The sequence below is a fragment of the Fusarium oxysporum genome, chromosome 1 (genome assembly GCF_000149955.1).
Source record: "Fusarium oxysporum f. sp. lycopersici 4287 chromosome 1, whole genome shotgun sequence".
Lineage (NCBI taxonomy): Eukaryota > Fungi > Ascomycota > Sordariomycetes > Hypocreales > Nectriaceae > Fusarium > Fusarium oxysporum.
This window is the reverse complement of record NC_030986.1, coordinates 2,800,251-2,826,597: the sequence shown is the minus strand read 5'-3', so window position 1 is coordinate 2,826,597 and position 26,347 is coordinate 2,800,251. Positions and strand designations below refer to the sequence as shown.

General features: G+C 49.2%; 10 protein-coding genes across 18 annotated transcripts; 5 read left to right on the top strand and 5 right to left on the bottom strand.

Moving 5' to 3' along the window:
• Positions 1-41: 41 nt before the first annotated feature.
• On the top strand, positions 42-2,893 carry FOXG_00379 (ADP-ribosylation factor; the record flags this gene model as incomplete). 3 transcript variants are annotated; one of them, XM_018376691.1, is made up of 5 exons in its annotated part: positions 42-334; positions 908-1,108; positions 1,180-1,424; positions 1,520-1,585; positions 1,668-2,893. In XM_018376691.1, 4 exons carry the CDS (start codon positions 961-963, stop codon positions 1,758-1,760), a joined length of 552 nt encoding a protein of 183 aa, XP_018232300.1. In that variant the 3' UTR covers positions 1,761-2,893. The 3 variants fall into 3 exon arrangements, with proteins under 3 accessions (XP_018232300.1, XP_018232299.1, XP_018232301.1); XM_018376690.1 differs by having other exon boundaries at positions 313-1,108; positions 1,668-2,808; XM_018376692.1 differs by lacking the exon at positions 42-334 and having other exon boundaries at positions 961-1,108; positions 1,180-1,585; positions 1,668-1,716.
• On the bottom strand, positions 2,649-5,634 carry FOXG_00378 (heat shock protein 78, mitochondrial). Its single transcript, XM_018376689.1, has one exon. The coding sequence runs from the start codon at positions 5,209-5,211 to the stop codon at positions 2,818-2,820; it is 2,394 nt and encodes a 797-aa protein (XP_018232298.1). The 5' UTR covers positions 5,212-5,634; the 3' UTR covers positions 2,649-2,817.
• FOXG_00377 (50S ribosomal protein L6e) lies at positions 5,479-7,985 on the top strand. 3 transcript variants are annotated; one of them, XM_018376687.1, is made up of 4 exons: positions 5,479-5,548; positions 5,637-6,004; positions 6,320-6,655; positions 6,719-7,456. In XM_018376687.1, the coding sequence occupies exons 2-4, from the start codon at positions 5,891-5,893 to the stop codon at positions 6,869-6,871; spliced, it is 603 nt and encodes a 200-aa protein (XP_018232296.1). In that variant the 5' UTR covers positions 5,479-5,548; positions 5,637-5,890; the 3' UTR covers positions 6,872-7,456. The 3 variants fall into 3 exon arrangements, with proteins under 3 accessions (XP_018232296.1, XP_018232297.1, XP_018232295.1); XM_018376688.1 differs by having other exon boundaries at positions 5,481-5,548; positions 5,665-6,004; XM_018376686.1 differs by having other exon boundaries at positions 5,481-6,004; positions 6,719-7,985.
• FOXG_00376 (dipeptidyl-peptidase III) lies at positions 7,164-10,369 on the bottom strand. 2 transcript variants are annotated; one of them, XM_018376685.1, is made up of 9 exons: positions 10,325-10,346; positions 9,809-10,274; positions 8,821-9,692; positions 8,757-8,765; positions 8,570-8,707; positions 8,484-8,511; positions 8,245-8,423; positions 7,691-8,194; positions 7,164-7,643 (listed from the first exon to the last, which is right to left on the bottom strand). In XM_018376685.1, exons 2-9 carry the CDS (start codon positions 10,096-10,098, stop codon positions 7,375-7,377), a joined length of 2,289 nt encoding a protein of 762 aa, XP_018232294.1. In that variant the 5' UTR covers positions 10,099-10,274; positions 10,325-10,346; the 3' UTR covers positions 7,164-7,374. The 2 variants fall into 2 exon arrangements, with proteins under 2 accessions (XP_018232294.1, XP_018232293.1); XM_018376684.1 differs by having other exon boundaries at positions 9,809-10,369.
• A 4,228-nt stretch (positions 10,370-14,597) lies between these two features.
• FOXG_00375 (gluconokinase) lies at positions 14,598-16,494 on the top strand. Its single transcript, XM_018376683.1, has 2 exons — positions 14,598-15,184; positions 15,262-16,494. The coding sequence occupies exons 1-2, from the start codon at positions 14,933-14,935 to the stop codon at positions 15,703-15,705; spliced, it is 696 nt and encodes a 231-aa protein (XP_018232292.1). The 5' UTR covers positions 14,598-14,932; the 3' UTR covers positions 15,706-16,494.
• A 41-nt stretch (positions 16,495-16,535) lies between these two features.
• FOXG_00374 (2-oxoisovalerate dehydrogenase E2 component (dihydrolipoyl transacylase)) lies at positions 16,536-18,526 on the bottom strand. Its single transcript, XM_018376682.1, has 2 exons — positions 18,223-18,526; positions 16,536-18,166 (listed from the first exon to the last, which is right to left on the bottom strand). Exons 1-2 carry the CDS (start codon positions 18,395-18,397, stop codon positions 16,875-16,877), a joined length of 1,467 nt encoding a protein of 488 aa, XP_018232291.1. The 5' UTR covers positions 18,398-18,526; the 3' UTR covers positions 16,536-16,874.
• Positions 18,527-18,639: 113 nt separating this feature from the next.
• Positions 18,640-20,031, top strand: FOXG_00373 (uncharacterized protein). The gene is made up of 2 exons (XM_018376681.1): positions 18,640-19,132; positions 19,198-20,031. Exons 1-2 carry the CDS (start codon positions 18,771-18,773, stop codon positions 19,874-19,876), a joined length of 1,041 nt encoding a protein of 346 aa, XP_018232290.1. The 5' UTR covers positions 18,640-18,770; the 3' UTR covers positions 19,877-20,031.
• Positions 18,702-21,952, bottom strand: FOXG_00372 (uncharacterized protein). Its single transcript, XM_018376680.1, has 3 exons — positions 20,745-21,952; positions 20,577-20,690; positions 18,702-20,518 (listed from the first exon to the last, which is right to left on the bottom strand). The coding sequence occupies exons 1-3, from the start codon at positions 20,811-20,813 to the stop codon at positions 20,015-20,017; spliced, it is 687 nt and encodes a 228-aa protein (XP_018232289.1). The 5' UTR covers positions 20,814-21,952; the 3' UTR covers positions 18,702-20,014.
• Positions 20,974-22,395, top strand: FOXG_00371 (60S ribosomal protein L35). The gene is made up of 4 exons (XM_018376679.1): positions 20,974-21,168; positions 21,383-21,522; positions 21,606-21,831; positions 21,923-22,395. Exons 1-4 carry the CDS (start codon positions 21,166-21,168, stop codon positions 21,926-21,928), a joined length of 375 nt encoding a protein of 124 aa, XP_018232288.1. The 5' UTR covers positions 20,974-21,165; the 3' UTR covers positions 21,929-22,395.
• Positions 22,396-22,529: 134 nt separating this feature from the next.
• On the bottom strand, positions 22,530-25,930 carry FOXG_00370 (uncharacterized protein). 4 transcript variants are annotated; one of them, XM_018376676.1, is made up of 4 exons: positions 23,834-25,538; positions 23,622-23,768; positions 23,128-23,571; positions 22,650-23,056 (listed from the first exon to the last, which is right to left on the bottom strand). In XM_018376676.1, the coding sequence occupies exons 1-3, from the start codon at positions 25,356-25,358 to the stop codon at positions 23,345-23,347; spliced, it is 1,899 nt and encodes a 632-aa protein (XP_018232285.1). In that variant the 5' UTR covers positions 25,359-25,538; the 3' UTR covers positions 22,650-23,056; positions 23,128-23,344. The 4 variants fall into 4 exon arrangements, with proteins under 4 accessions (XP_018232284.1, XP_018232287.1, XP_018232286.1 ...); XM_018376675.1 differs by having other exon boundaries at positions 22,530-23,571; positions 23,834-25,930; XM_018376678.1 differs by having other exon boundaries at positions 22,530-23,571; positions 23,622-25,930.
• Positions 25,931-26,347: the final 417 nt, after the last annotated feature.

Below are 26,347 nucleotides of genomic sequence, written 5' to 3'. Positions count from 1 at the left end.
TCAGCCCTCCCTGTCTGTCCCCTGAGATGTCGTCGAAAATAGGCCTTGGCTCCAGTATTTTCTGGCGATCAACCAGTAATTTCCCCTCTAACGGCACGCTCACCAGCCCCGGCCCCAGTAACAAACAGCCCGAGGCCAGAAAAAATAAGAACCTAGCAGCTGGAGCCCAAAAAGAGAGCGATAATGTCTCTCACCCCTCCCCGAGTGATTGTCTTCTCACACCGACAAGTCAAACCACACGACAGCGCCCACCCCCAATCCATCCATATCCATCCATCCATCGCCGCTCGTCGTTTTTTCTGCACCACCACTCCAAGGACCGCCCCACGATCCAGTAAGTTCAGCGTCTTCCTGTCTCTCGCTCGAGTCTGTCTAGATCCCGCTGTTTGTTGCTTGTACATTCCCGATCCTCCTCTCGATGGTCTCTTCAAGAAGCTCCCGTCTCACGCTGTCGCCGCCCGATCACCAAATTCGTCGTCATGCTATTCCCCCGTTGATCCGCCTCGTGACGGCTCTGAATCAACTATCGACGTACAGCATTGCATAGCTGGTCATAACGGGTGATAGCGGCAGCCTGGAACGGGGGTGCTTGCAAGCTTGAAGGACTATCCAGGACTTCGATGATGGTGACGACGGAGTTGTGTTGCTGGATGAGCTCTTGATCGTTGCCTTGATCATTCCCTTAGGTGTCCTTTCGCGATACTCTATAAAGCCGTCCCGCCTCCACCATCACCAAAACATCCAACCTCCTGCTCCTCCCTTGGCTAGACGTCTCCCATATATTGTCTCAGCCTGCCTGCGGCCTTTGTCTCTTCCCTCTTTATCTCATCCCCCTTTTACCCCTCGCCACTTCGTCTTCTTTCAACATCCATCCACAGCATCGCTGACCTTGCGCCTTCGCCTTTAGGACCTCTTTTTCTATACCTAGACACGCAGGCCTCGAAGCCGTAAACCGCAATCATGGGTCTCGCCTTCTCAAAGCTTTTCGACCGACTGTGGGGGAAGAAGGAGATGCGAATTCTGATGGTTGGTCTTGATGCCGCCGGTAAAACCACCATCCTCTACAAGCTTAAGCTTGGTGAGATTGTCACCACCATTCCCACTATCGGTATGAGACGCCCTCGAACCTGACAAAACCTTCATGCCGCTAACATTGGGATTTCCTTCTCATCTTACCAGGCTTCAATGTCGAGACTGTAGAGTACAAGAACATTCAATTCACCGTGTGGGATGTCGGTGGTCAGGACAAGATTCGTCCTCTGTGGAGACACTACTTCCAGAACACTCAGGGTATTATCTTCGTCGTTGACTCCAACGATCGCGATCGTATTGTTGAGGCACGAGAGGAGCTCCAGCGCATGCTCAACGAGGACGAGCTTCGCGATGCTATCCTTCTCGTCTTCGCCAACAAGCAGGATCTTCCCGTACGTCACGACCCCACCTCGACACTTTCTCCCATATCTCCCCTCAATGTGTCATTTACCCGCGGTACCATATACTAACGCTACGCTACCATTAGAACGCCATGAACGCCGCCGAGATCACAGACAAGCTTGGCCTCCACAGCCTGCGACAACGCGCCTGGGTAAGTAATGGACAATCAATATCTGACCCCAGATGTCGCGTCTTTGTTCACATGCTGACCTCTTGCCTTCTTCCGTCAATAGTACATCCAGTCCACCTGTGCCACCTCCGGTGACGGTCTCTATGAGGGTCTTGAGTGGCTCGCCAACACCCTCCGAAAGGCGGGTCACCAGTAGAAAGATGTCGAGAGGCCTCTCCATAAAAACTCGCTTTTTCTCTCCTGCTCTGCCATATACTCTCAAATGGCTCTTTGTCTCGACTCGAGGTTTCGGTTGTAATTTGCAAAGTTATCGGTCAACCAATCGAAGATAAATCCTTGAACCAAAGTCGCGTCTATTCACGTTTTCTGTTTAAGCAACCTCTTTTAACGCTTCCTTCTTCTCTCAATGGTGCTTCACTGTGAGCCTTCTGGTCAACATCTGCTTGCCATCGCTAGCGTCAGCTCGCTTCTTGAGGACCACAGAACGTACTTTCTCTTTTTTTCTTCTTGGAGGAAAAGTCGGGTGATGATGGGAGGCGTCTTATGGGGATCCCCGGGATATTTGTACAGTCATCAATCGGGTGTTGTTTGCTCTTTGAAAAGAATGCATCCTCGCTGATTTTACAATACTCCCGCAAACCGTGGCGCACTGGTATATCTATCGTTTGTTAATTTCTTTCTTTCCCATGTCACTTAGGGAACATGACCATGATGAGCAACTCAAGTAACGAGGGTTATAAACGAGGCATGAATTTGGGCCACCGCGAGATTGGCCTGTTGTAGAGATTCTCTGTTTTATTCCAAATCTTTAGTGAAACCGCGAGGCTTAGTTGATTTGAGTGACACACGGTCTCTAGTTTTTTGGCTAAGAGGACCAGAGGCTTGTGTCCCGAATACTGACTTTAATCTTGAACGGAAGACCTTTTAGAAGGGCAAACGTATGGGGAACGGATCCATGAGACACCGACCCGAGTCAAGACCCTGCCTCCTAGAGGATCGCACAAGTCTGCTTTGCATCAAAGATTTAAGCCACAATGTTCCAAGCAGAATTAATTCCACCAGCAATATGAAACATGACATTCTTCAGTGCGTTTTGATATGGGTTGGTCTCAATTGAGTGGTTATGCATTATTTGGTGTTTAGTTACATTCTATGATGCTATATACGCTTTTGTTATACAAACGGTACGAATTAGACATGAAACACATTAAGTCATTAAAAGAATCCCGGATAGTCCTTCATAGTCAGGTCATTTAAGCATCCTTGGACTTGATGATGATATCTAAGCCCTCCTTGTCGTCACGGATCTTAACCTCAGCAGTCTCGCCCATTTTCAGCTGCCCTTTGATGATCTGGTCTGCAAGGCCGTTGCCAATCTCATTGGTAATGAGTCGGTTCAGGGGGCGAGCACCGAACTTCGGGTCGTAACCACGCTCCGCAAGCCAGTCTCTGACATCGCCGGGAACCGAAAGGATAATGCGGCGGTCGTCAAGACGCTGCTGGAGCTCCTTAAGGCGAATGTCGACAATATCACGTATAGCGCTGCGGGCGAGACGCTTGAAGATAATGAAAGAGTCGATACGGTTAAGGAATTCGGGTGGGTAAGCCGAGGCGACAACATCCATGACAGCCTTACGGACTGATGGGTCCATCTCGCCATCGGGTGTCTCAGTATAGGGGTGAAGGTGGTTTTGGCCAACAAGGATATCAGCGCCCAAGTTCGATGTCAGAACGATAATGGTGTTCTTGAAATCAACCTTGTGGCCTTGGGCATCGGTGAGGTAGCCCTCATCAAGGACCTGGAGGAGGAGAGCGGAGATATCGCGGTGTGCCTTTTCAAACTCGTCAAAGAGAAGCACAGCATATGGCTTACGGCGGACAGCTTCGGTCAGTTGGCCAGCGTCCTCATAGCCGACGTAACCGGACGGTGCACCAATAAGTCGAGAAATGGTGTGCTTTTCTTGGAATTCTGACATGTCAAAGCGAACAACAGCAGATTCAGTCGAGAACAGAAAACCCGCCAATTTCTTGCACAGCTCTGTCTTACCCACACCAGTAGGGCCCAGGAAGAAGAAGGAGGCCAGTGGTTTGTTCTCGCCACTCAAGCCAGCTCGTTGGAGACGGACGGCATTAGAAACTGCCTTGATGGCTTCATCTTGGCCTTTGACTGCTTCGCGGAGGGAATCTTCCATATGAACCAATTTCTCTATGTGTCCGGAAGTCAGCTTCGACACAGGGATGCCTGTGATGCGGGAGACGACATTGGCGATATCGTCGGGGCTGACAGAGTCGTGGATCAGAGTATCGCTGGACTTTGCTTCTTTGACCTCTCCTTCCTTGGGCAACTTCTTCTCGAGGTTGGGAATAACACCAAACCTGAGCTCAGAGGCACGACCAAAGTTCCCTTCTCTCTGTGCCTGCTCAAGCTCGAACTTGGCTTTGTCAAGGTCTTCTTGGATCTTCTTGACTGATTCGATCTCAGCACGCTCCTTCTCCCAGCGCGCATTGAGCTCAGAAATTTCCTCGTTGAGTTTCTTGAGGTCACTTTCAAGTTTCTCACGCCGCTCCTTGCTAGCGATATCTGACTCCTTCCTCAAACTCTCAAGTTCAATCTGGATGGTCATGATCTTGTGGTCAAGGCGCATTATATCCTCGGGCTTGGACTCATGCTGCAGCTTGAGATGACTGGCTGCTTCATCCATGAGGTCAATAGCCTTATCTGGTAAAAATCGATCGGTAATGTAGCGGTTGGACAATGTAGCAGCAGCCACCAAAGCGCCATCTGTAATGCGGACACCATGGTGAACTTCGTACTTGTCTTTGATACCTCGGAGAATACTGATTGTATCCTCCACAGAGGGCTCGCTAACAATGATAGGTTGGAATCGTCGAGCCAGCGCAACGTCCTTCTCGATTTGACGATATTCGTTGAGAGTTGTTGCACCACAGCATTGAAGTTCGCCACGGGCCAAAGCAGGCTTCAGGAGATTTGATGCATCAATAGACCCTTCAGCCTTCCCAAGTCCGAGGAGTGTGTGCAATTCATCAATAAAAAGAATAACTTCTCCTTGAGCTTGTTCCACCTCTGTCAAGACCTTCTTTAACCTCTCTTCAAAGTCTCCTCTGAACTTAGCGCCGGCAATGAGAGAGCCAAGGTCAAGGCTGATGACCCTCTTGTTCTTGATACTCTCAGGGACGTCACCTCGGACAATACGGAGGGCAAGACCCTCAAGAATTGCTGTCTTTCCAGTACCTGCGTTACCGATCAGGACTGGATTATTCTTGGTTCGCCTTGACAAGATTTGAATGGTTCGCTGAATCTCTGCGTCTCTTCCAATAACTGGATCCAGCTTTCCATCCTTGGCTCGGGCAGTCAAGTCGATACCAAATTGTTCTAGAGCAGGCTTCTCTTCTTCGCCGCCCATATTCATCCGGTGAGTGCCACCAGGAGGATGTGGACGGCCATTGGCATATGACCTGATAGCAAGACTTGGAATCAATCGTAGAGAAGTTGGTCTCAAAGGTTGGGTGGCAAGCACCCGTGTAAGTGGTTGGACGGATCGGGTCCGGGCACTAGCAGCCATGCGCTGTGTTGATGTGATTATTTGCTTGCGTGCTTGCATGTTGGGCACTGTGATAGAAGGCATGTAAAGAACGTCTAAAGGAAAGAAAACGAGGACAAGATCGTGGATTTCTTCAACATGCGGGAGACCTTTTATTATCTACGACACGAAACTCGGCTACACGCTTCAAGGCGAATGGAGCATATTCTCGCAAGTTCGATCATCCGTCATTGAGAGACGCTAGAGCTGATAAGATAAGTAGCGCCAACTTGTATCCGATAATCATGTGACTGACTGCGCAAGACAGAAAACTTACGTGATGGCCTCACGCATATATTCTGTCGCCTAAGAGGCAGCTTGTCTAGTGAGAAGCAAGGTAAGGAGACCAGAAACACGGGTATTTGCAAACGCAAATCTTCTGGTATGTTCTTCTTTCTCATGCTTCTGCCATTCAGGCATAATTAAATCATGTGATGCTTGTACATTGTTGGTCTTAACCAACTTCTAAGGCTATCTCGTTATTAAGTGGCACGCTAGAAAATTTTGGCAACCACAACCACAACTGGCTCATTCTGCCCTAAGAAGATCTACCACGTGACTCAGTCGGTGGGGACTTTGGCTCGATTTTGATTGGGCAGTTCGCCACACTTTCTAGGCTTCGCCCACAAAGACAATTTACATTTTGGGCCTACACCACCTCAACACCACCGACTTCACTTCCTCTTTTCACCCAACCCCAAGTCAACCAGCCAGGAGAGTCACAATGTCGGCGAAGCCCACGAGCAAGACATTCGGAAAGTCGACCCGAGAGGTTCCTGCCTCTTCGGAGAAGGCTAAGAAGTGGTACCCCGCTGACGACGATGCCGAGAACAAGAAGGTGAGTCTTTTGGTGATGATTGCGATGCATTTGCAGGCAGTTGCGTTATGTTTCGGAGTGCGCGGTTGGGATATGGGAACCGAGGAGTTGAGAGAATGAGTTTGGTTCATGGCAATCCGACTGCCATCGCAAGAAGGACACACTTTGAACGACGAAAAGCTTCGAATTTCAATGCCATATATATATCGAACGCACAGATCTGCAAAACCTGCGACAAATATCGATTGACGACTGCACCTTCTCTACATATAGCAACTGCCTGCAGCAATATTCAGCTTAACCAAGTGCCAGCCTGCTAACAGCTGAAAACCACAGGTCCGCAAGGCTGTCCGATCTTGGGCCCCTCGCAAGTCCCTCCAGCCCGGCACTGTCCTCATCCTCCTCGCTGGCCGCTTCCGTGGCAAGCGTGTCATTCTCCTGAAGTCCCTCGACCAGGGTGTCCTCCTCGTCACCGGCCCCTTCAAGATCAACGGTGTTCCTCTGCGACGAGTTAACTCCCGATACGTCATCGCTACCTCTTACAAGGTCGACATCTCCGGTCTCGACGAGAAGAAGATCGAGGAGGTTTCTCAGCCCAAGTACTTCACCGCTGAGAAGGCCAAGGAGAAGGCTGGTGAGGAGGCTTTCTTCAAGCAGGGAGAGAAGCCCCAGGTACGATACAACAAGTCCAGAACAGTACTCGCGAAGTATCAGGTCACTGACAGCTGTTTACAGAAGAAGGAGGTCAACAGCAGCCGTGCCGCCGACCAGAAGGCCATCGACAAGGCTCTGATTGCCAACATCAAGAAGGTTGACATGCTGGCTTCTTACCTCTCCAGCTCTTTCAGCTTGAGGAAGGGTGACAAGCCCCACGAGATGGCCTGGTAAACGTGCAATCTTGTGCCGGGGTGATGGGAGTACCGGGGTTGCGACACAACGGGTTGTAGAACGGCAAGGGTCTCCGAAATGGGCTGGTTTGGCCAATTGCATTTGGAAGTCGACGGCATCGGTCCTATTTTGGCGTCTGTAATCAGGTTTTACAGTCAAAAAAACAAACGAGCATACAAAATTCTAGAGGCTTCCGGTCAGAGGCCGATGATGATGAACTTCACTCGGATATCCCATCTCCTGAGTGATAAAAACAACTGGTGTGAGCGATCTTAAGAGTTCTCAGATCTGATCTGGTCAAAAATGGACATTGATTTATGAATGATTAACAAGATTTCAAATTTTACGTGTGTTCATCGGTGTGCTGGTATGTCAATCCTCTCGGGGGGGCAAAGGGTGACTGAGACTCAGATTCATAGCATCAATATGAGTACTATCTCTTCTCTTCACTTATCCTAAGATTGCCATCCAGTTAACGCAGCCATGATGTTCCATTTTTGATTTTACAAGTTGCGCTCTACCCAGCTCTCAATCATGCCAGTCAACGAGGCTTCGTAGTGCTTGATCGAAACCTTTCCAGATGACTCATCCAGAGACGTATTGGCCTGAACGAAGATCTTGCGAGGCTGCTTGTTTTTGAGAACAATGTCACGGACCTTCTTGCCCCAGAATTCAGTGTCAACAGTTGTCATGTGGACGTAAAAGTCAGTACCAGTCTTAACATCGGCGGTCGATTTGTAGATGTGCAGCTTCTGGAGATACTTGGCAACAGCTGGCGGATTTGTTAGCTCATGTCAAGTCGTTTGAGATAAATCTTACCATCTCGACCAGCCGTAAGGATCTTGGAGCGATCCAACTTGATGGTCAAATCGGAAAGATCATCCTCTTTGTAATCAAGCTTGCAGAAATCGTCCTCGGCCTCAAGGAAGCACTTGAGGATGGAGAAGCGAGCTTGGCTATGAGCCTGGCCCCATTTCTGGCTCTTAGGATCCCACATCTCAAGGGAAGCAAGTCCAGCTCGGGCCATGGATAGGTAGGAGGCGAAAAGGACATCACCAGCTTCGCCATTGATATCCTCGGAACCATCACCAAATCCGAAAATCTTGAGAACAGGGAACTCGCAGCTTAGGTGCATAGCAACAAGCTCGGCACGGCACTCCTCGTACGAGGCAGCAATGCTACCAAAGACAGAACCCCAAGTCTGACCGGGCTTGTACCAGGTTGTGATAGGCTTGTTATCCACAGGACTGACGGGAGGTTTCTCCTTATCGAAGTTGTAGGTGCCTGGGGATGTCTCTTGGAGAAGTTTACCGCAACCATGACCTGACGAATATGAGCAGTAGATTCAAGAGACTCGAGGTAGGTTTACATACCAGTAAGTTCGTGGAGGCCAACTTGAACTTCAAAGGAAGCATCTCTCTGCTTCTTGTAAACCTCAAGATCTTCGTCTCGAATGAAAGGAATCTTCTCATCAGGTGCCTTGGCACTGAGAACATTTCCAAGTGACACATTCTTGAAACCCTCAGTCTGGCGGATATCATCATAGTTGGGGCTACGAACAATGTCAACAATCCACTTTCCGCTTGATATCGGTTTTGTTCTGGGAACCTACATGTTTATACCAGCAGGAATACCAGAACCTAGACTCAATGTTAGCATGTCTGGATTTGATGAATCTAGTATCACTAGGTCACTGACCAGCAAAGGTGAGAACCTCAAGGGATGTGAAGTCGGGAGACAGGAACTTGTCCTTCTCAAACTCCGAGCCCCAAGGCAACAGAGGAATGAGCTTGGGGGCGTTCTTCACAAGCTCTCCAAATGCGCGAGTTCGCTCAACTGGGCAACGGTCAGTGATTGGTCAAATCTTTGGCTAAATAAATCTTACGGTTGACCACTATATAAAAAGTCAGTAATTCCTCGCCCAGGGCGTATATTGATAAGAAGCTTACTAGAGGCAAAGCCTTCCCACTCTCCACGAATACCAGCAGGGTCTCGATAGGTCTCGATGAAACCAATGTTGGACTCAACCATAGGACCCTTGTCCTTGATCCAGTATCTTTGACTATCCTTGAAGGCCTCCAGTGAGCCGGACTCAAAGGACTTGCTGTAAGCCTCGTGCATCTTCTTCTGGGTATCGTTCTCCGCATTCTCGGCAGCACCGTTGATGAAAGCTGTGATGTTCTTCATCTCCTCAGCATAGTCGCCGTAGACCAGCTTGATTGTCTTGCTCTTGAGAGGTCCATCCTCCACGGTAAACTCGGTCTGCTTGCCAACGTCACCTCCTTCACTGGGGATTTCCTTGACAGCTGAAGCGATTAGGATCTCGTAGTTACCCTCTGAGGTCTTGCGAAGTCGGTTGTTCTCGGGCAAAAGACCCTTGGACTCCATCCAGTCAGAAACAGCCTTGATTTCGTCCTTCGTAATGTGCGAAGATTCGGGGTAGTAAGTAGTCATGTGGCCATCGTCGGGATAGCCAAGGTGCATCATGGCGGGGTTACTAGAGCTGAAGATGCCTCCCTTTGTCGCCTCGTAAAACTTGTTGGCCTCAGGTGAAGTGGAAGCGAGAGCAGCCACGGTCTTCTCCGAGCACCGGGGAATGAACTTGGAGTCGCCGAAGCTCTTGTAGTTGCCATTATTGCCAAGGAACATGGCAGCGTACTCGAGGAAGCGGGTAACCTCATCTTCTTCGACGCCAGCCTTCTTTGCTAGGGCAGTCCAATCGCCGTTGGCAGACTTGTGGAGAGTCAAAATCAAGTCAAATATTGGCTCAGACTCGGGGGAGATCTGTCGAAGGACAATTCTGGTACCAGCGAAAGCAGCTCTATGATGGTGTGTTAACATAAGCCACACGACCCCTCCCTCGTAAGCATTGTTACCCCTCATTCCAATTTGATCGAGCTTCACAACAACTTATACACAATCGGTAACAAAACTTACTTGCTGATAAAGTGAGCGTAACGCTTCTGCTTGTCATTCAGGGCATCAAAGTGCTTCTCAATCTCGAGCCTAACCACCGAAGGGGGCTTGTCGGCGAGGTAGTGGACCAGCTCGTTTGGGTTCATGACGATGGCAGAGGTTGAAAACCTGTGAAGGCTCTGGTGGTTGAAAGACTTCGTAAAGCGAGGAACGGGTCGTCGCGTCAGGAGGTTTGACCTTAAGGCTGTTGTTCTTAGTGAAGGCAGTCTCTGAAATACGAGAGACGGTGAGATTAAGTTGGGAGAAGGCATGCCCGTGGCTGTGACAGACGTTTTCAGGTCACGTCGGCCAATGAATCTTTGTTAATCTGGGGACAAACGCAGCTTCCTAAACGTGTCAAGGCGGCAAACAGAAAGGCCAGAGCTTATTACCTATAGCAGCTAGTAAGGCGGTGCACAGAGCCCCAGCATAAAAGCCAATGAGGGCTCTGCGACGAATATTTTAGTATCATGATGTTGGATAAATTTGAAGACATACAGATGAATTGACCATGCTACTGAGGAACGAGGTGTTGCTTTCACTGGACGGCTCTACACAACAGTTGTGCCAATGCCGCCACCCTGTTGCCAACACGTCGTATCCCCCGGGGCCATCTCAACCTTCAATTGGCTCTAGTTCTGTCACAGGTGCCAAAATTTCAAAATAACCTCGTCATGCATGAATATCTTGTATTGATGAGCCACCGCTGGTGAAATCAGTAACAGCTCGTGTTTGGTTCCTATCATATATGGTTGCCATGCTAAATATCGCAATTCATCCACAAATTGGAACCAGCGAGAATGTATGTATGTATGTATGTGTATTTTTCGTCTGGGTGGCTGTAACGAAGCCAAATCTCCTACTGGAGCAAAAGACGTGCTGAGCTAGCTAGGTACAGGATACCCCGCTTCCTTCACCATCCAGCATACCAATGGCACAAAAGGTGCTGTATTTCTCAAGCCCGTCACCCGTCAGCGGGTTCGAGGGCAATCTATTGTCGAACTTTTTCCACCGACCAGAATTCTCTCGCGCATCACTACATCTGCTGACGCAGTCCACAATCTCCAGTAACCAAGTTGTAGCTCGTAGTCGACTGTCGCGGCGGCAGGGAAAAACCTCGGGAAGGGATCAGAGGCCGACGGTGCGGCTTGCCTTTAAAGGAGAAAAACCCATCGCAATCGGCGTCGTTGATCGGAAGGATGTCGCTACGAATGCCCGGGGCATCGCCCTCCGATATCTAAGGCGTTCTGGTTCTGAGGTGCCGCCATTAGATCCGACAAAGGTGTTGTCAGAGAAGGCGAACTCTCCAAAATTCCTTCTCTGAAAACTGCTGTTAGGGAGCCGATAGCGTCCCCGCAGTTTTTGTGTGGTCGCGTGGCCTGCAGAAAATCCCGCTCCTAGCACCGCACTAACAGTGCGTGCCAAGAAAGAATTTTTACAGGAGAGAGTTGGAACCAGCGAGAAACCGTGAAATGTGCTGAGGCCTAGGGTAAGTAAGCACTTGTTGATCCGTTCAATGAACTCACATCACGACTATTTTCCTGATGTGCAACTTGCTGGTAAGTATGAAGCCCAGCCTTTCTTGCATTGATATGTTTAAAATTGAAAGGTATTATCCTCATTACGTAGTGCTTTTCGGGATGTGGACGCTGGTCACTTTTTTCGACCACGTATGATAATTAGTTCCTCTCAAGCGAAGCAGGATAGTAGCCGACACATTTGAAGAAAGATGAAGCGAACCGAACCGAAGCATCAAGCCGAGGAGCATTTCAGTTCTACCACCTTAGCCACCCCAGACGGGCGGGCACTAAAACCCTATTTGTGTTTTTATGCAGAATCCCTTCCTCGGATGTCCAATGCCATGAAAGGCTTCACTAACATTTAACGACACAGTGCTTTCCGAAAACCGAATCAAATGCATACCCTCTTGGTAGCAATACTGCACAGGCGAGGCAAGACAAATATTCGTTTACATGGACTGCGATCAAATAGGTACATATACGTGTTGTGGCCAAGAAAAACCCACTGACTATCTATTACTTCTTGTCTAACTATTGCAGAGATACTGATGGGAGGACACACAACACAGCGAAGTTGCGCATGTACTAATGAATGTCCCGACTTGTATGGTCAACAAATCCGGGGTGCTTCCATCGGGCGAGCTGCCCCATGCTGGTCAATTAACCCGGGCTGCCTGACTATGACAACACACCAAATACATCCAACAAAGGGCCAATAAAATATCATGTGCCGCCAAACAGTTGCATAATACCAAAATTATCTGAGGATTTAAGCATTCAGCTATTTTAAGCGGTGTGGCGTTACAGGGTCGCAACTCGGCAGAGGATTGAGATGTGAAGCTAGGCCAAGCCTCATCCTGCAAGCAAGCGTTAGTACGATCAACGACATCAGCCGGCGTTGTCAACCGAGCCAACCCTTCGGAATCTAGCAGACCAGCTGGGCGGGACACCAGGGTTGGGGTGACATGGATGGCTGTCTAAGACAATAACTCCAGCCGGGGAAGCTTTTGTGGTTCCCCCGAATTGGAACGATGCCAATGTGATTCCCGGAGCAAACAACTGATGTGTGACTGATTGCCAATGTTCGCCGGCGGAAATGGGGAAGGATTGATCATGCCGAGTTCCCATTCGTGGTGTTCACAGATATGTTGATCGATGAGGGCATTCGCATATATCCTCTGTCTTGCTCATTGGGCGATATGATCTCTAACCGATGTTTTGCATAGTGTTCCTATACTCGATCGGAAGAACGTTTCATATTTTGTCATTTTGTTCGTGACCGAATAATAAAATTGCTAGCTGGAAGATTCTGGTTGCAGTGGTCAAGGCTCTGTGCTTTGAATTGACGTTCACCAGCTGACCTTCTACCCCCACGCTATTACTCCACACTCAACGCTACTGGCATTTCTCTCCTTGTGCCTTTTCCGTTCCCCTTTGCCCTGCCCTGTTTTGGGTAAATCTCACCCGAGCCATGACTTGTGATTGGATCAGGAGTCGAGGTCTTGAAAAGTGATACTCAGCCGAAAGAAAGCAAAGCCGTGCGGGAATTCCCATGTAGAAGAAAAGCTATGATTCGGTTTTGGTTGGATCTTGAATTCAACTGGGAGGCTCTGCTCGGGCCTCCAGTGGGTGAGGTGAGCGACCAGATATCCATCAATACCTAGGTAAAGCTAGGGTGTCTAAAACCAGCATTTATGGATAGCATGAGCGACGACCGCGCACTCAGTTTAGTGACCTCGGTCAAATATGTTTGTAATAATAGGGGCCGTTAGGTTACTCGTAAACCACCCCTAGGGAGCAAGAACACTCCTGACTTTGAACCAGAGTGCCAAAATCAACTGGTCTATGGGCGTACTAAACTATTATGAACTTACCTAAGTCTTTTTGTCGTTCAGGATAAAGGTCTCAAGTGTTCTCGCCTCCCCTGGACTACTCAGTAAAGAGGATGTTCAAAGTATGATACATGGAGTGGGAATGTTGAGAATGAGGCTCTCAACGGACGAGTGTTATCAATGAACAATGACATGGGAGGGTGTCCAATTTTCCGGTCGGGAAATTCGGACCAGCACATCGGTACGCCCGATCATCAATCAAGTTTTAAATCCTTCCTTTCTCTGTCACTGGAATTTGCTGTTAAGATTTACCATGAAACCATGTGCCAAGTTTCGGCTCATGTCAGCCGGATAAGTGTTTGAGACTGGTCCTCAGCAACACTCGACTTTTGCCGGATTAATTAGCTTGTTCAACATTATTATCGAACTCGAAAGGAACAGAGCGACAAATAGAATCCACGACATAGATGATATAGATTAAGTGACGTTGCATATCGTTGGTATCGTTGATCGTGCGAGCTGGCACACATTCGGTTCGGCGGCCAGAGTTTCCAGAATTACCCAACTGCGGAAACTCCGCGCAAGGATTTTTTCCGGGGAGCATGATAGATTCGCCCCTGTTCTGCTATATTCAAGCTCCTCCTATCCAGGCAATGCGAAGCTGATAGTTTGCACTCCATATATGTATCGTATCGTTGCATAGCGCCAAGTGAGATACACAATTTAAATAAGAATCCGCCGGAGTTGTGGTTTTATAAACCGAACTGGAACACGAAAAGAAACGTGCGGTGGGCTCGTGACCTCACATACCATGTACATATGAGCGGGAGAGTGACAGGGGCTGGTTCTGGGTAATGTGAGTTGGATGGAATTTGGGGTTCAAGGAACCATCATGTCCCACAGAGAGCAGCGTCATGGGCCAGATCCTCACCAATCTTTTTCCCTTTCCCCCTGATAGTCTCAGATTGAACGACATTGCCAGTCCATCTCGAAATTCTGCTCCACCGTAACATATCCACTGCCATGCTTTTACTCTCCAACACACAGCTACGCAGATGCATAGCACAAATGGATGTGATCCATTGTAACTGGACAGCCTAGTCTAGACAGAAAGATGCCTGGGTACAGCAGATTCTGGTGACCTTTTTCCGTCCTCAACCAATTGGTCTAGAGCCCTAGTCACCCCCGGACGGTATGCCCTGCTGGCACCGGGCTCCAAAGCCTGGCCTGGGTTGTGGAGTTGGATCCCTTCCAGCGGGTGACAGTCACCCCCGGGCCCATTTCACTACACCCTGCCCCCACGCCACCTGTGGAAGCAAATGTAGGTCGGGCTGTGCGAAATAGTGGATGTTGGAAGTTTCGTGCCTACCCCGGGCTTCTCTCCGGGCCCTTTTCCTTGAGCCTGAATTAGGTACATCAGCTATTATGACTTGTACCGTCATCAACCTTATATAGATCCCTCTGGCCCCCGTGTCTCTCTGTCAATCTGCTTCACCGATTTGCAATTCTTGGCTTTTTCCTATTCACATCTTGATTTACTCAACCGATTCATAGACATTTCACCGTCCCGTTACTACGTCATTATCATTATCATTGTCATTCCCATTATCACTGCCAATCTCACCTCGACCTTCAGTTATACACCAAGCGGCAGGCGTCATTAGGGGCAACAACAAACTTGCGAAAGGGCTTCTTTAACATTATAAATATTCCTAAAAGATCGGCTTCGGCTCTCTCAATTACTTCATACGAAAATGCTTTCCTACGAACCCACACCAATGTCAATCAAGACTCCCACAAAACCAACTACCATTACTTTGCCGCCCACCACATCGTCACCAATGACGGTAGCGCCCCCATCCGTCAACTCTGCCTCCATCAATGGCCACAAAGCCCAGGGACAACAACACATCTGGCTGGTTACGGGCCCTGCCGGCTGTGGAAAGACAACAGTCGCTGGATATTTGGCTCAATCATTAGGCCTGCCCTATATTGAGGGCGATTCGGTATGTAGAACTTTTTGCAGAACGCCCCACGTTATGACAATGCCCCGGCGTCACCACTAACACGGTTTTCTCATTAGTTCCACCCTCCAGCCAATATTGATAAGATGCGAAATGGTATTCCCCTAACTGATGCCGATCGATGGGATTGGCTCACAGCTTTACGGGAAGAATCCATCAAGAGACTGAATTCCGGATCCAATGGAGTCGTCCTTACTTGCTCGGCTCTCAAGCGCAAGTATCGCGATGTCATCCGCGTTGCTGGATACTACGATCACCGCATTCAGATCCACTTCGTTTTCCTCGACGCTTCTGAGGAGCTTCTTCTCGCTCGTGTCGCCCAACGACAAAACCATTACATGGGTGCCAACATGGTCCATAGCCAATTCGAGACCCTTGAGCGGCCTTTGGCCGATGAAAAGGATGTTATCACCATCGACGTCAGCCGGCCCATAGAAGAGGTGGAGCGAGAAGCGCTCAGTAACGTGTTGGAAACAATCACCAAATCTCAAGACAAGCCATGAGCATTAGGCGGCGTTGGAAAACATCGTTATATACGCTTTACATCATTTGGTACATATTTACCGGCTTCATCATACACTGCCGACCCGCCATACACAGTCATTATGGACCATTTTAGGCGAGGTCTTATTATCAAGCAGGGAGTCACAGCGTTATGGTTATATATGCATTCAGGATTCTGGAGTTCAAGATTTAAAAGGCGTTTGGAACCAAGAGTCTCGTCATTGCCCAGTACCTACGCACTCGGACAGCTCTCCGATGAGGCGCGACCAGGGAAAAGGAGACTAGCTAGCTTGGTGCAGTCCCCCGCAAAGTGTCAGAGTTACAGTCGTTGTACCGCATGAGCACAACTGGGGCTGCTTGCTTACACGGATAGGCTAAAAAGAAGGGAAGGGAAGGAAAGGTACTCCCTCATCCCCAGGGTTCTGATTTTACGCTACGCGCGCATGAGAGCCAAATTTGAGCGAGATGCGAAGTCAGTTTTGAGGGTTGCTATATTATCAACTCATCTTAGAAGATCCATGATCTGCTTCACTTATTAGGGCAGAAATACACACAAATGTTCTTGCACTAAACCCATCAGTACTATGCGATGTATGCCGTCCGTTGCCATGAGCCTATGAGGTTTCTTGTAATTTTGCTCGTGAGGAGACATCCGTCACGGCATCGGCTTCCAGCTATTCCGACGAACATTAAGTCTCCTGCATCATGACAACTCAGCACACTTGACCGCGGCTCAGCGCGTCTGATTGAAAATGCCTCTGACCGACAAGCGAACGAGTGATAGCTCATACAAATACTTGAAATGTAATTGGAAGCTTCGGGTCGGTGTGTTGTCATCATGCACAGTAACACCCATTCGGCATCTTGGGGCCTGAGCGATTTGCATCACGAGGTTATCAATGCAACGGAATCAGGGTTTATAGCTTGGGCCAACATCATCATTCTTCATGCAGATTCAGATTGTCTGGATTCTCCGGCCACTCACTCCCTTCGCTTGGCCATTAACAAAAATGAGACCTCAAGATTTAGCCAAACCGGGAGCCATTGCCGAGGAACAATGCAATATCACGGCTCAGCAGCGTCTCACCAGCTTTGTATATCCCCTTCCGGGTTCGTAATTTATGAATTTTTTGGTAATCTAGATTATATACATTAACGCCCCTCTTATCTATTTCAGATGCATTACCATAAGATCCGGCTCTTCCACTATTTGTCTTACTACCTCAGCGGCTCGCGCCATGGTAGCGCCATCAATAACTCGGTGATCAGCACTCCAGCTGAAGTTGGTGACCTGCTTCTTGACAACATTGTCGTTCTCGTCAAACGCAGGTACTGTGCGCATGCGTCCAATGCCCAGAATGGCCACTTCACGTTCCACAATGACAGGACTGACATATGTACCACCCACGTTTCCAATATTGGACACTGTGATGGTGCCCCCTTGGAAATCAGCTGGCTTAAGCTTACCCTGGCTGGCCAATGCCTGAAGCCGCGAGAGCTCTGCCGCAATGGATAGGATGTTGAGAGAAGCGACGTTCTTGATCACGGGCACGACGAGCCCCCCGGTGGTGTCCATAGCGATACCAATGTTGTGTTGTGATCGATGGACGAGGCATGGCCTGTTAGTCTTGGGGTCAACATCCACCCTGGCATTGAGCATTGGGTACTGGTTCAACGCTAATGAGACAGCCTTAATTATAAAGGGTAGATATGATAGCTTGCTAGGTTGTCCCACGACTGTAGGACCCTTGGCAATAACGCGGTTCAGTCGCTTCCGAAGCTCCACGAGACTCGAGAAGTCAACCTCGTCCGCGTAGAGAAAGTGTGGGATAGTCAAGGACCTTGTCATAGTCTTGAACATCTGCAGTTGTGTGTTAGAAAGAGGCACAACTGTTTCGGCTTGTACCGAGGTGTCTTGGGGCTTGGAAGACGCAGCAGTTGGCGATACTTGCTGGGCACTATCTTTGGCATCCCTCTCCTTGATAAATCTGTAGATATCTTCCTTGAGAACCCTGCCATCTCTTCCAGTGCCATCAACATCTGCGATATTCACATTGAGCTCCTTGGAAAGGTGTCGCACAGCTGGAGTAGCGATGCTGGCGCATTTGCCCTTCTCCTTGACTGGTGTCTCGACAGGCGCTTCTAGACTCGCTTGCTGCTCTGTTCCGGCCTGAGTTTCTGTAGGTGGTGGCGGAGGAACATCCTCTTTGTCGGCTTGTTGATTTGATAGTGCGTCAACGTCCTCGGCCTTTGCCTCGCCTTCAATATCAATGTCAACAAAGGGCTTGCCGACTTTGGCCATTTCGCCGGCTTCGTAGTGCAGCTTCTTGACCACGCCTGAGAAGCGGCTTGTAATCTCCACAGACGCCTTATCACTTTGGACTTCGCATAGCGGAGAGAACTCTTCGACGCGGGCACCGGGTTCCACGAACCATTGAATGACTTCACATTCAACGATGCCTGGCTTGTGTTAGTCAGACCGGATGACATGGGGTAATTCGCGTTCACAGGCTTACCTTCACCAATGTCAGCCAGAACAACAGGTTTGATAGCCATTAATCTTCTGGATTCACTGAACCATCTTTGAGTCTTGGCCATCATAGGAGCTCGAGAGCCCATTGCCATGCTGCCCATGCCTCTGGCAACATGCCATTGCTTCTGTAGCACACGGGATCCTCGTTGAAGAAACATGGTTGCTAGCAATTTGGCCTGTAAGGAGGAGAAGAATGTTCAGAGATTGTCAATAGAAGAGCCCGAGTCATCCTCATAAGAGAGAGGAGATGGTAAATATCCATGGCAGTTTAAGCCGAAGGGCTGGCTTCCATCGGCCCCGTCCGTGGATAACCGCCAATCCGGGGGAATGACGGCACTGACGAATACTAAGCCCGATCGAACCGCATCTTCGGCTCTATCTCACCCCCACACTGCCGATACAGGCAATGGCCCTGTGCTCCACTGCTCCCGTCAAACGTGGGGACTCTATGGAAACTCAAGTGAATTTTCCAACGTCGGATCTCAGGTTTGGAGAGCCGCAAAGTCCGTCCCCTCCCCTCCCCTGCCAGCCATGATGGCATCACGACGACTCGAGCTGAGCCTCTCCGGCCTCACTCGCCGACCTCTAACATGTTTCCTTTGCGAGGCTCGTCGCTCGTTCACCACTTCGACCATCCGACTAGCGAGGACTGAAAAGCCTGGATCTGGCGCATCGTTGAATCCTCAAGAAAATGTTGCTAAGCCAATTGAGGCTCCACGAAGTTATGGAAAGCGACAAGAAGGACACTTCGTACCGAAACCTCTTCCTCGTCCGATCGGAATGCCCCTACCGCCTAAAGCTGGAGAGAACACTGGAATTGATAGTCGATCGCTGCGACAGCGACGTGAGGATTTTGTTAATTATGACAAGCACTTGCAACGGCGCAAGGAGCTGTAAGACCATAAAGGCCGGCTGGTAACACACACACACACACACACTAACGCTTCTTTGTACACAGAACTGCGAAGATTTCACGGCCGTACTTTCGAGATTGGGGCAACCTTCAATACCATGAGGGTAAATCCTTCATCGCGCCCCCACGCCTATTTAAGGCCGAGTTGTCACTATTCTTCCCCAACTTTTACGGCGAAACTCTATTGAAGACGGATAAGAACCCACGCGATACTACACCACTCCTTACTGGCAAGGCAACAGTCGTCTCTTTCTTCAGCAGCCGCTGGGCCGAGCAGCAAGCTGCGACCTTTACATCTAAGGTGGAAAACCCCGGGCTCCATGAAGTGCTAAACAAACACCCGGGTACGACACAGATTGTCCACATCAACTATGAAGATAATGCCGGCAAGGCATGGTTGGTGCGTTTCTTCATGGGTTCATTGCGAAAGCAGTTCCCAGAGAAGGATTGGGACAAATACTTCCTTGTGCGACGAGGCGTTACCGACGACATTCGCGAATCCATCGGTCTACTCAACAGCAAGGTCGGATACGTCTTTCTTGTCGATCAGTATTGCCGGGTTCGGTGGGCGGGCAGCGGAACCGCTCATCCCGTTGAAGCAGAGGGCTTGGCAAAGGGCCTCTCACGTATAGTCGATGAGATGAGGAACGAAGCTACCTTGCCCGCCACTGCAAAGGAGCAACATCCAGGCAAACACCATCTTGAGGTTCCAAAAATGCTGTAATTAGACGCCTTCTAGTAGAGGAAGACGATTGTAACTTTAGACATCCTAGACATCCATGGTCCCACCATGATTGTACAATATCAAACACGCTGATACCCCTGAACACCTGTGCATTATACAAAGGCAAGCTCGTCAGTTTTACGAGAAGAGGAAGAAAACAATAAAACAGAACGCAACAAAGCTTCCCATGATAATCCCGTCCCTCCTCTTCTTTGCCGATATCCTTCCGATCAGCGTATTGATCCCAGGTACTTGGCTTGCCGCGTGCGTAATCCTCCGATTGATACTCGCCAAGGTTTCACGCTGCAGATTAAAGTTGTCATTAACTGCGTACGCTTGGCTGAGAACACTGTCCGCCATATTGTTGCTATTGTCGATACGATTGCGCTCTTCCAGCATGTAATCAGCCTCGGCAGCTTCAGGGTTGTTCTGGCGGTATTCATCGATATCCGAGCGGACATTGGTCAGAAGGTTCGCCCGATCGCGCGCTTGTTGTAGCGTTGAACGCAGGCGCGCCAGATCTCTCTGATGGCCAGTAAGCTTCCTTCGAAGGAGGGACAGGTTGTTCTGTTTTGAAGCGGAGGATGCGAGATTGGGTTCGGAATCAAGAAGTCGAGTGAGCTGGTCGTTGACTGTTTCGCGCTGATGCGATGTTAGTATGTCGTATAGCAGCTTACCAGCGAACAAAATCAGCGCATACCTTCTCTAGCAATTCTTCCAACTTTCTTTCTGTTTCGCGCTCTTCTTCTGTAGGCTTTGGTGGTACGTTAGAGGCTGTCGAGAACTGCGAATATGTGTGGAACAAGGTCTCCGTCTAAGTTACGACGACGTCAGCTAATAGTCTGGCGCATGGTATTGTTTGATGTACCTGGGTCTCCAACTGTCGAGCTTGTTGTCGAAGCTGGGCCCATCCGGCGACTCCATTCGTTGTCGACATTCTGTCTATTAAAATTCTGGCTTCGTGACAATATGGTGATGTATTCGTATAATCGTCAACCTGAACTAGCCTTCCACCTCACCCATCAACACCCTGACGACCCATGTCCGAGGGATGGCAGAATCGGGACTCACACCGCCTTACGCTAGCGTCTGGATCCAGTCACGTGATATCACACGTGCCACTCCGAAATCAAAATTCTTTGTGCAGGAGGCTGCCCCACTGCCTGCCTCAAAGCCCTAAATTTCTAACCTGCGCACGGCAACGATATCGCGACACTGAAAGCTTGAGGCAGATATCTTCCCAACACCTCGTCGACACCACTTCGCATACCACTTCGAAGCTATTCAAGATGGTGAGTACGAATAATCCTCGCCCTCTGTCACGGTAGTTGTCGGCTTGTTTTGTCGGCGTCTCGTGCGGCTGTCAAATCTTTCGAACTTTTCATCGACCAAAACACACAAAACACATTCACGATCGTTTTTCCACCCTCGAGCCTCGGCCATTGTTTCGATATAGCAACACACAAAACATGAATATGGGAAGGACAAATCGCTGACAGGTTGCAGTCGTCGGGCAAGGTCAAGGCTGGTGCGCTCTGGGGCAAGAACAAGGATGATTTGACAAAGCAGCTCGCTGAGCTCAAGACCGAGCTTGGTCAACTCCGCATCCAGAAGGTCGCCTCTTCTGGCTCCAAGCTGAACAGGATGTGAGCATTTCTCTCTCTGCAACATTGGTGTTGAAGGAGATCGTAAAATCAAAAGTGGCGTATCGCTAATGCGTTTCAAACAGCCATGACATCCGCAAGTCGATCGCCCGTGTCCTGACCGTTATCAACGCCAAGCAAAGGGCTCAGCTTCGCCTGTTCTACAAGAACAAGAAGTACGCCCCTCTCGACCTCCGACCCAAGCAGACTCGTGCCATCCGTCGCCGACTATCACCTGAGGAGAAGTCTCGCGTCCTCGAGAAGACCAAGAAGCGCACTGTTCACTTCCCTCAGCGCAAGTTCGCCATCAAGGTACGATGATTCGACGCCTTTGGAGGATTCAGAACTCTATATATGGCAAGACACTTGTTCAGAGAACCAAAATACTAACGACAAATTGCAGGCTTAAGTTAAAATGCTTGTAGTTTCTGGCGTGACAAGGACAACGGGTAGAAAGGAAACGGGGTATGGAGGGCGTGGCGTGCTTTTTCTTTGAACTAAAGGCTTCGAAATTTGCATCGCATGGCTCAGGGAATCTCGGTCTGACTTGTACTTATTTCCCGGCTTGGGCCTCGATTCGGGACGGCATGTCCACAATGGACTGCCTGGACAGGCAGTCTTTAAAAACAAAAATGAGGTCATGATCAAGAAGTTCTGAGTGCATCCTTGTGATAGTTGTGACAAGATGGTTGCGTCCATGTAGGAGGAGGTCGTATGCCTTGGACAATCGACTCTTGGACAATCAAAGCCTATGACTTTGGCAGAAACCTGAAAGATAGACAATTTACCATATTTCGTCTGAGACTATACCCCAGATCTTGCGTTAGTTTACGTTAATTCATCAATTCGATTCAAACTGACCTGGTTCTCTTGGACCTATATATGATAAAATTCTTTCGTACGGGTCGGCCACATTCGGTTGGTCTCTGAGGCGCCTCGGATCGCTCCAACCCGCGTCACCCCCACCATAACCCCAACGACATCTTTCCATCAATGAGTAAAAGACATAGAGGAAACCTAGCTTCTCATTTTCACCTCATTTCCCTTCAGCTTCACCAAACCGGACACACCTGTTGGTCGTTTTGCCTCACTGATCTCATATATGAGTCACTGAAATTGCTTTTATTAATTGGGCCCCTCGAATGTATCAAATGCATCAGCGTTTAAAAGAGGACCCCGCAAAGGCAGTGAATGATAATTTGATCTGCTAAAGAATCGAATTCGAAAGGATCGCGGATTAACCAATATATTGTGCATCGCTTATGTCTCAATGGAAGAAAGGGGTGGTCTCAATGATAGGCATCCAACTATTCTCAAGTGCAGAGTTGGTTGTACAGTTTTCTGAGATTCACGCCTTCAGTCAGGACTTTCAATGGACGGTATGCGGGACGAATGAACAACTATCAGAGGGCGACAATGAAGATTGAAATACCCCTCCCGGCCTCCCCCCATTGCCAAAACGATATCATTACACGACATCGGACACAGTATGCTCCAATTCTAAACTACCAGTACCTGTCGCGCTCGGCCGAACATTCTGGATCATGGTCAATCAACTCGAGAGCTTGATCTTTTTCGTGTCCATTATGGAATCGGGTATCTATCTACCTTTATCTGAGTCTTCCGCTCACTTCGTAAATATCATGTGGCTCGTCCGGAGCAGCATGGTCCAGGAACGCCAGTTTTCATCACAAATTTCAAGACGGCTTAATTAGGAAAACCTTCAACGCCAGTACCAACCTCAAAATCCCAAAATGACAGCACTTTCCTTTTTTTGCTTTCAAAATGAGATATCCCCAACTGTGGGAAGTTTTAGAGCTTCATCTCATGAGCTTTTGCTACTCTTGCGGCCGCCATCTTGCAGATGAGTTTGCAGATGCCGACGAAGTTGATCCAGCCGATGAAAGTCTTTGCCGCAGTGCTCACAAACGTGGTTACCACGAACATTGTGCGTGCGACGGTGCTTGGATAGATTGGAAGATTCACCAAACCGCTTCCCACAGATTTCGCACTGCAAAGGCTTTTCTCCTGTATGCGTGCGCATGTGCATGGCTAAAGAGCGAGTTAGCATTTGGTATTGAGCCAGGAGTTGACATATTTACTAAGAGCACTCTGTTGCTTGAAACGCGCTTCACACCCCGGATGTTCGCACTTCCATGGTTTCTCTCCTGAGTGGGTACGCATGTGCTGCTCCAGGGATTGCTTTGCTGAAAGCATTATGCCGCAAATCTCGCATTTAACTGGTTTGTCTATCAGACCAATTAGTACGTTCTTCGAGATGGAGCCTGATATTCAACCATCTGGGACAACTCACATCCGGTATGCGTCTGCATATGCCGTTCCAATTTGCTCTTTTGTGAGAATGGACCGGGTCTTATACAAGCGTACCATGTGCAACAGAACCCATTTTCGCCCTTCTGCAGAGTCTTGACATGTTCATTCTTACAGTGGTCCTGGAGTTCTTTATTACTTCCAAACCTTTTGGAACAGAGGACGCCATCTCCTTCACAAAGCCATTGGCAGGTGAAATCGGCTTCTCCTTTTATGGCTTGCTTCTCAGCCAACTCGGTTTTCGGTGTGGGGGATTGTGAAGGCATAGAAAAGGCGCCATTATGGCTCAGCCCTGGGCCACTGGGACGACTTGCAAGATTCCCGACGTGTTGGTTGAGATCCTCAGTAAAACTAGGTCCGATTTCATGAGAGAAATCGCCAAAGTCATGACCCATCGCGGAGTCAATATCCAGAGGAACACCCTGGCCTGGTTCGACTGGGCTCATTAGGGTATTGACCACGGGTTCAGGTTCTGCCGAGGGCGTTGTAACAGACACAGATGCCGGAGTAGTGGAAACGGTGGTGCTCACGCAATGCGAATCGTTGCAGGGGATTGCTGCCTCCTGGCAAGAGGCATCAAGGCATGGCTCAAGAGCAGCACAAGTGGGTTCGAAACAACAGGCAGCATGGGAGAAGTCAAACTCGTCACAAGAAGCATCGAAGCAGCAGTCCGCATGATCTCCATCGCCACATTGACTCCAGCATTTGGCATCGCCGCATGCAGAAGTGCAGTCAACAGAGGCGGCGTTGTTGCATCCCATATGTTGTGTCCACGACATTGGCATGCAATTAGCGACGTTGGCTTGGCCCATCATGTTGGCCCAGGAGGGAGCAACGGCTTGTGGCCAACGATCATAGAGACTGGGCATTGAAAACGCATGGTTCTGGTGTTGGAATTCGCCAAACGATGTATGTTGGCTGTCTAACAGTGGCATGTTGAAGTTGTGCTGCAAATTCTCGTTGACGGTCTGAAGAACGGCTGTGGGGTCGATATGCTGGAGATTCTGATCTTGTTGAATGCTATGAGGAGAGTGCATTCGGTGCACATGCGACGACTGCTGATAGTCCAGTTGGTGATGATATTGATGCGTCTGCTCAGACTGTCTCCTTCGCTTTTGTCGGTGCGCTGAGACTCTCATTGCCGCAGTGGACAATGTTCTTGCAGGAGAACTGGATATGTTTGATTGGGTACGGCTTTTTGCCCTCGTGGAACGGGCGTTGTTGGCCTGGTCATGACGCTGGGAGATCGTATCAGTACCGTGCTTAAGATCGAGGCCGATGTCAAGAGCGTTCTTGATGGCAGCAGTTTTACCATAGTGGTCAAAACAGCGTTGATCGAGACAAGCGTTCTCAGTGTTGTTGCAGGTACCGAGAGAATCGAGACCGTGTGTCAGGCAGGTATCGTGACCGAGCAAACTGTCAAATCCATAGTCGACTTTTTCGGATTCGAAAGAAGTTGGCTGGTTTTGCTGCTGGTGATGATGAGCGAAAGGCGCTGAGTGGTCCATGATTTCATATATGGAATCACAACAGCAATCGCTCGGTTTGATAACGGCGATTGCTTCTCTCTTTTTTTTTATCCTTTCGCGCGCGAATGTTTCTGAGTTAAATTTATGATTGAGGTGCTCATCGACGGCATTAGTATGATAATGCGAAGGCCTGGGCGGCCCTAGTGGGATGCTGCGAACGGCCCAAGAGAATCGATGAGAGTGAGAACCCGGATGGCCAGGCGGCTCAAAGGGTTGAAGGTGGAGGGGCAGGGTATGACACTAAGGCACTTTGTGAACTCCAGTGGGTCATGGTGCGTTTTAGTGGGACCAGCTTTCCTGGAATAATTATGCTCAGCCAATGAGGATGGAGGGATTGGGAGAGCAAGACAAGAGCAATCTATGGTTGCTGAGTACCTACCAGGTCGCAGAGGCAGTAGGCATTCGTTCGCTTCTATCTTTCCTGAACTAACGGATAGTTTTTAACACTAAGTAATAATGTACCTGAGGGAATAAGTCAGCAAGTGGAGGGCTTACGATTTCTTCCAACCCTGCTTTACCCGTGAAGAGCCAGTCCCGTCAGCTGGAAGACAAGTCACCAAAGTTGAGCTGGGGAACTGGGCGGGTTTGAGGACGTGGGATGCCAATCTCGGTCAGTATTTATGCTTCGCTTGTTGTAAATCCATAGCCGAACTGGTTCAATACCTCAAAGTCGAGTCGATCACTCCATCTTCCGCGTGGGGTTCATGTCTCTTGATCGCCTGCATGTATGGATATGGCCAATGACTATGACATCCCAATTTCTGCATCGATGGAATCTCATAGTCTCTGTATAGTACTTTGTGTGCAGTTAATCCACTTCATCGCTCCAGCATGTTTCTCGGTAACTTTTCCGACTAGAGCACTGACGATATGGCCCATACAACTGGCTCAGGGACTTGCAGCGGATCGATACCCCCGGATGGCTAAAGCTCTGGTCTTGCCTTCGTTATTGGGTCTCTTTTTCAGTT

Excerpts from the sequence above, each read along its gene's own strand:
- FOXG_00378 (XM_018376689.1), bottom strand. The coding sequence starts at position 5,211 with ATGCCTTCTATCACAGTGCCCAACATGCAAGCACGCAAGCAAATAATC.
- FOXG_00377 (XM_018376686.1), top strand. The coding sequence starts at position 5,891 with ATGTCGGCGAAGCCCACGAGCAAGACATTCGGAAAGTCGACCCGAGAG. Across the intron at positions 6,005-6,319 it reads ACGATGCCGAGAACAAGAAG|GTCCGCAAGGCTGTCCGATC; the intron begins GTGAGTCTTTTG and ends TGAAAACCACAG. Across the intron at positions 6,656-6,718 it reads AGCAGGGAGAGAAGCCCCAG|AAGAAGGAGGTCAACAGCAG; the intron begins GTACGATACAAC and ends AGCTGTTTACAG.
- FOXG_00376 (XM_018376684.1), bottom strand. The coding sequence starts at position 10,098 with ATGCCTTCTCCCAACTTAATCTCACCGTCTCTCGTATTTCAGAGACTG. Across the intron at positions 8,424-8,483 it reads ATTCCTGCTGGTATAAACAT|CCCCAACTATGATGATATCC; the intron begins GTAGGTTCCCAG and ends CATTGTTCGTAG. Across the intron at positions 7,644-7,690 it reads CCTTACGGCTGGTCGAGATG|CTGTTGCCAAGTATCTCCAG; the intron begins GTAAGATTTATC and ends CAAATCCGCCAG.
- FOXG_00375 (XM_018376683.1), top strand. The coding sequence starts at position 14,933 with ATGCTTTCCTACGAACCCACACCAATGTCAATCAAGACTCCCACAAAA. Across the intron at positions 15,185-15,261 it reads CCTATATTGAGGGCGATTCG|TTCCACCCTCCAGCCAATAT; the intron begins GTATGTAGAACT and ends TTTTCTCATTAG.
- FOXG_00374 (XM_018376682.1), bottom strand. The coding sequence starts at position 18,397 with ATGTTTCTTCAACGAGGATCCCGTGTGCTACAGAAGCAATGGCATGTT. Across the intron at positions 18,167-18,222 it reads TCTGGCTGACATTGGTGAAG|GCATCGTTGAATGTGAAGTC; the intron begins GTAAGCCTGTGA and ends AACACAAGCCAG.
- FOXG_00373 (XM_018376681.1), top strand. The coding sequence starts at position 18,771 with ATGATGGCATCACGACGACTCGAGCTGAGCCTCTCCGGCCTCACTCGC. Across the intron at positions 19,133-19,197 it reads TTGCAACGGCGCAAGGAGCT|AACTGCGAAGATTTCACGGC; the intron begins GTAAGACCATAA and ends CTTTGTACACAG.
- FOXG_00372 (XM_018376680.1), bottom strand. The coding sequence starts at position 20,813 with ATGTCGACAACGAATGGAGTCGCCGGATGGGCCCAGCTTCGACAACAA. Across the intron at positions 20,691-20,744 it reads CTCGACAGTTGGAGACCCAG|ACGGAGACCTTGTTCCACAC; the intron begins GTACATCAAACA and ends GTCGTAACTTAG. Across the intron at positions 20,519-20,576 it reads TGGAAGAATTGCTAGAGAAG|CGCGAAACAGTCAACGACCA; the intron begins GTATGCGCTGAT and ends ACATCGCATCAG.
- FOXG_00371 (XM_018376679.1), top strand. Across the intron at positions 21,523-21,605 it reads GGCTCCAAGCTGAACAGGAT|CCATGACATCCGCAAGTCGA; the intron begins GTGAGCATTTCT and ends CGTTTCAAACAG.
- FOXG_00370 (XM_018376675.1), bottom strand. The coding sequence starts at position 25,358 with ATGGACCACTCAGCGCCTTTCGCTCATCATCACCAGCAGCAAAACCAG. Across the intron at positions 23,769-23,833 it reads TATGCAGACGCATACCGGAT|ACAAACCAGTTAAATGCGAG; the intron begins GTGAGTTGTCCC and ends TTGGTCTGATAG. Across the intron at positions 23,572-23,621 it reads CAAGCAACAGAGTGCTCTTA|CCATGCACATGCGCACGCAT; the intron begins GTAAATATGTCA and ends CTCGCTCTTTAG.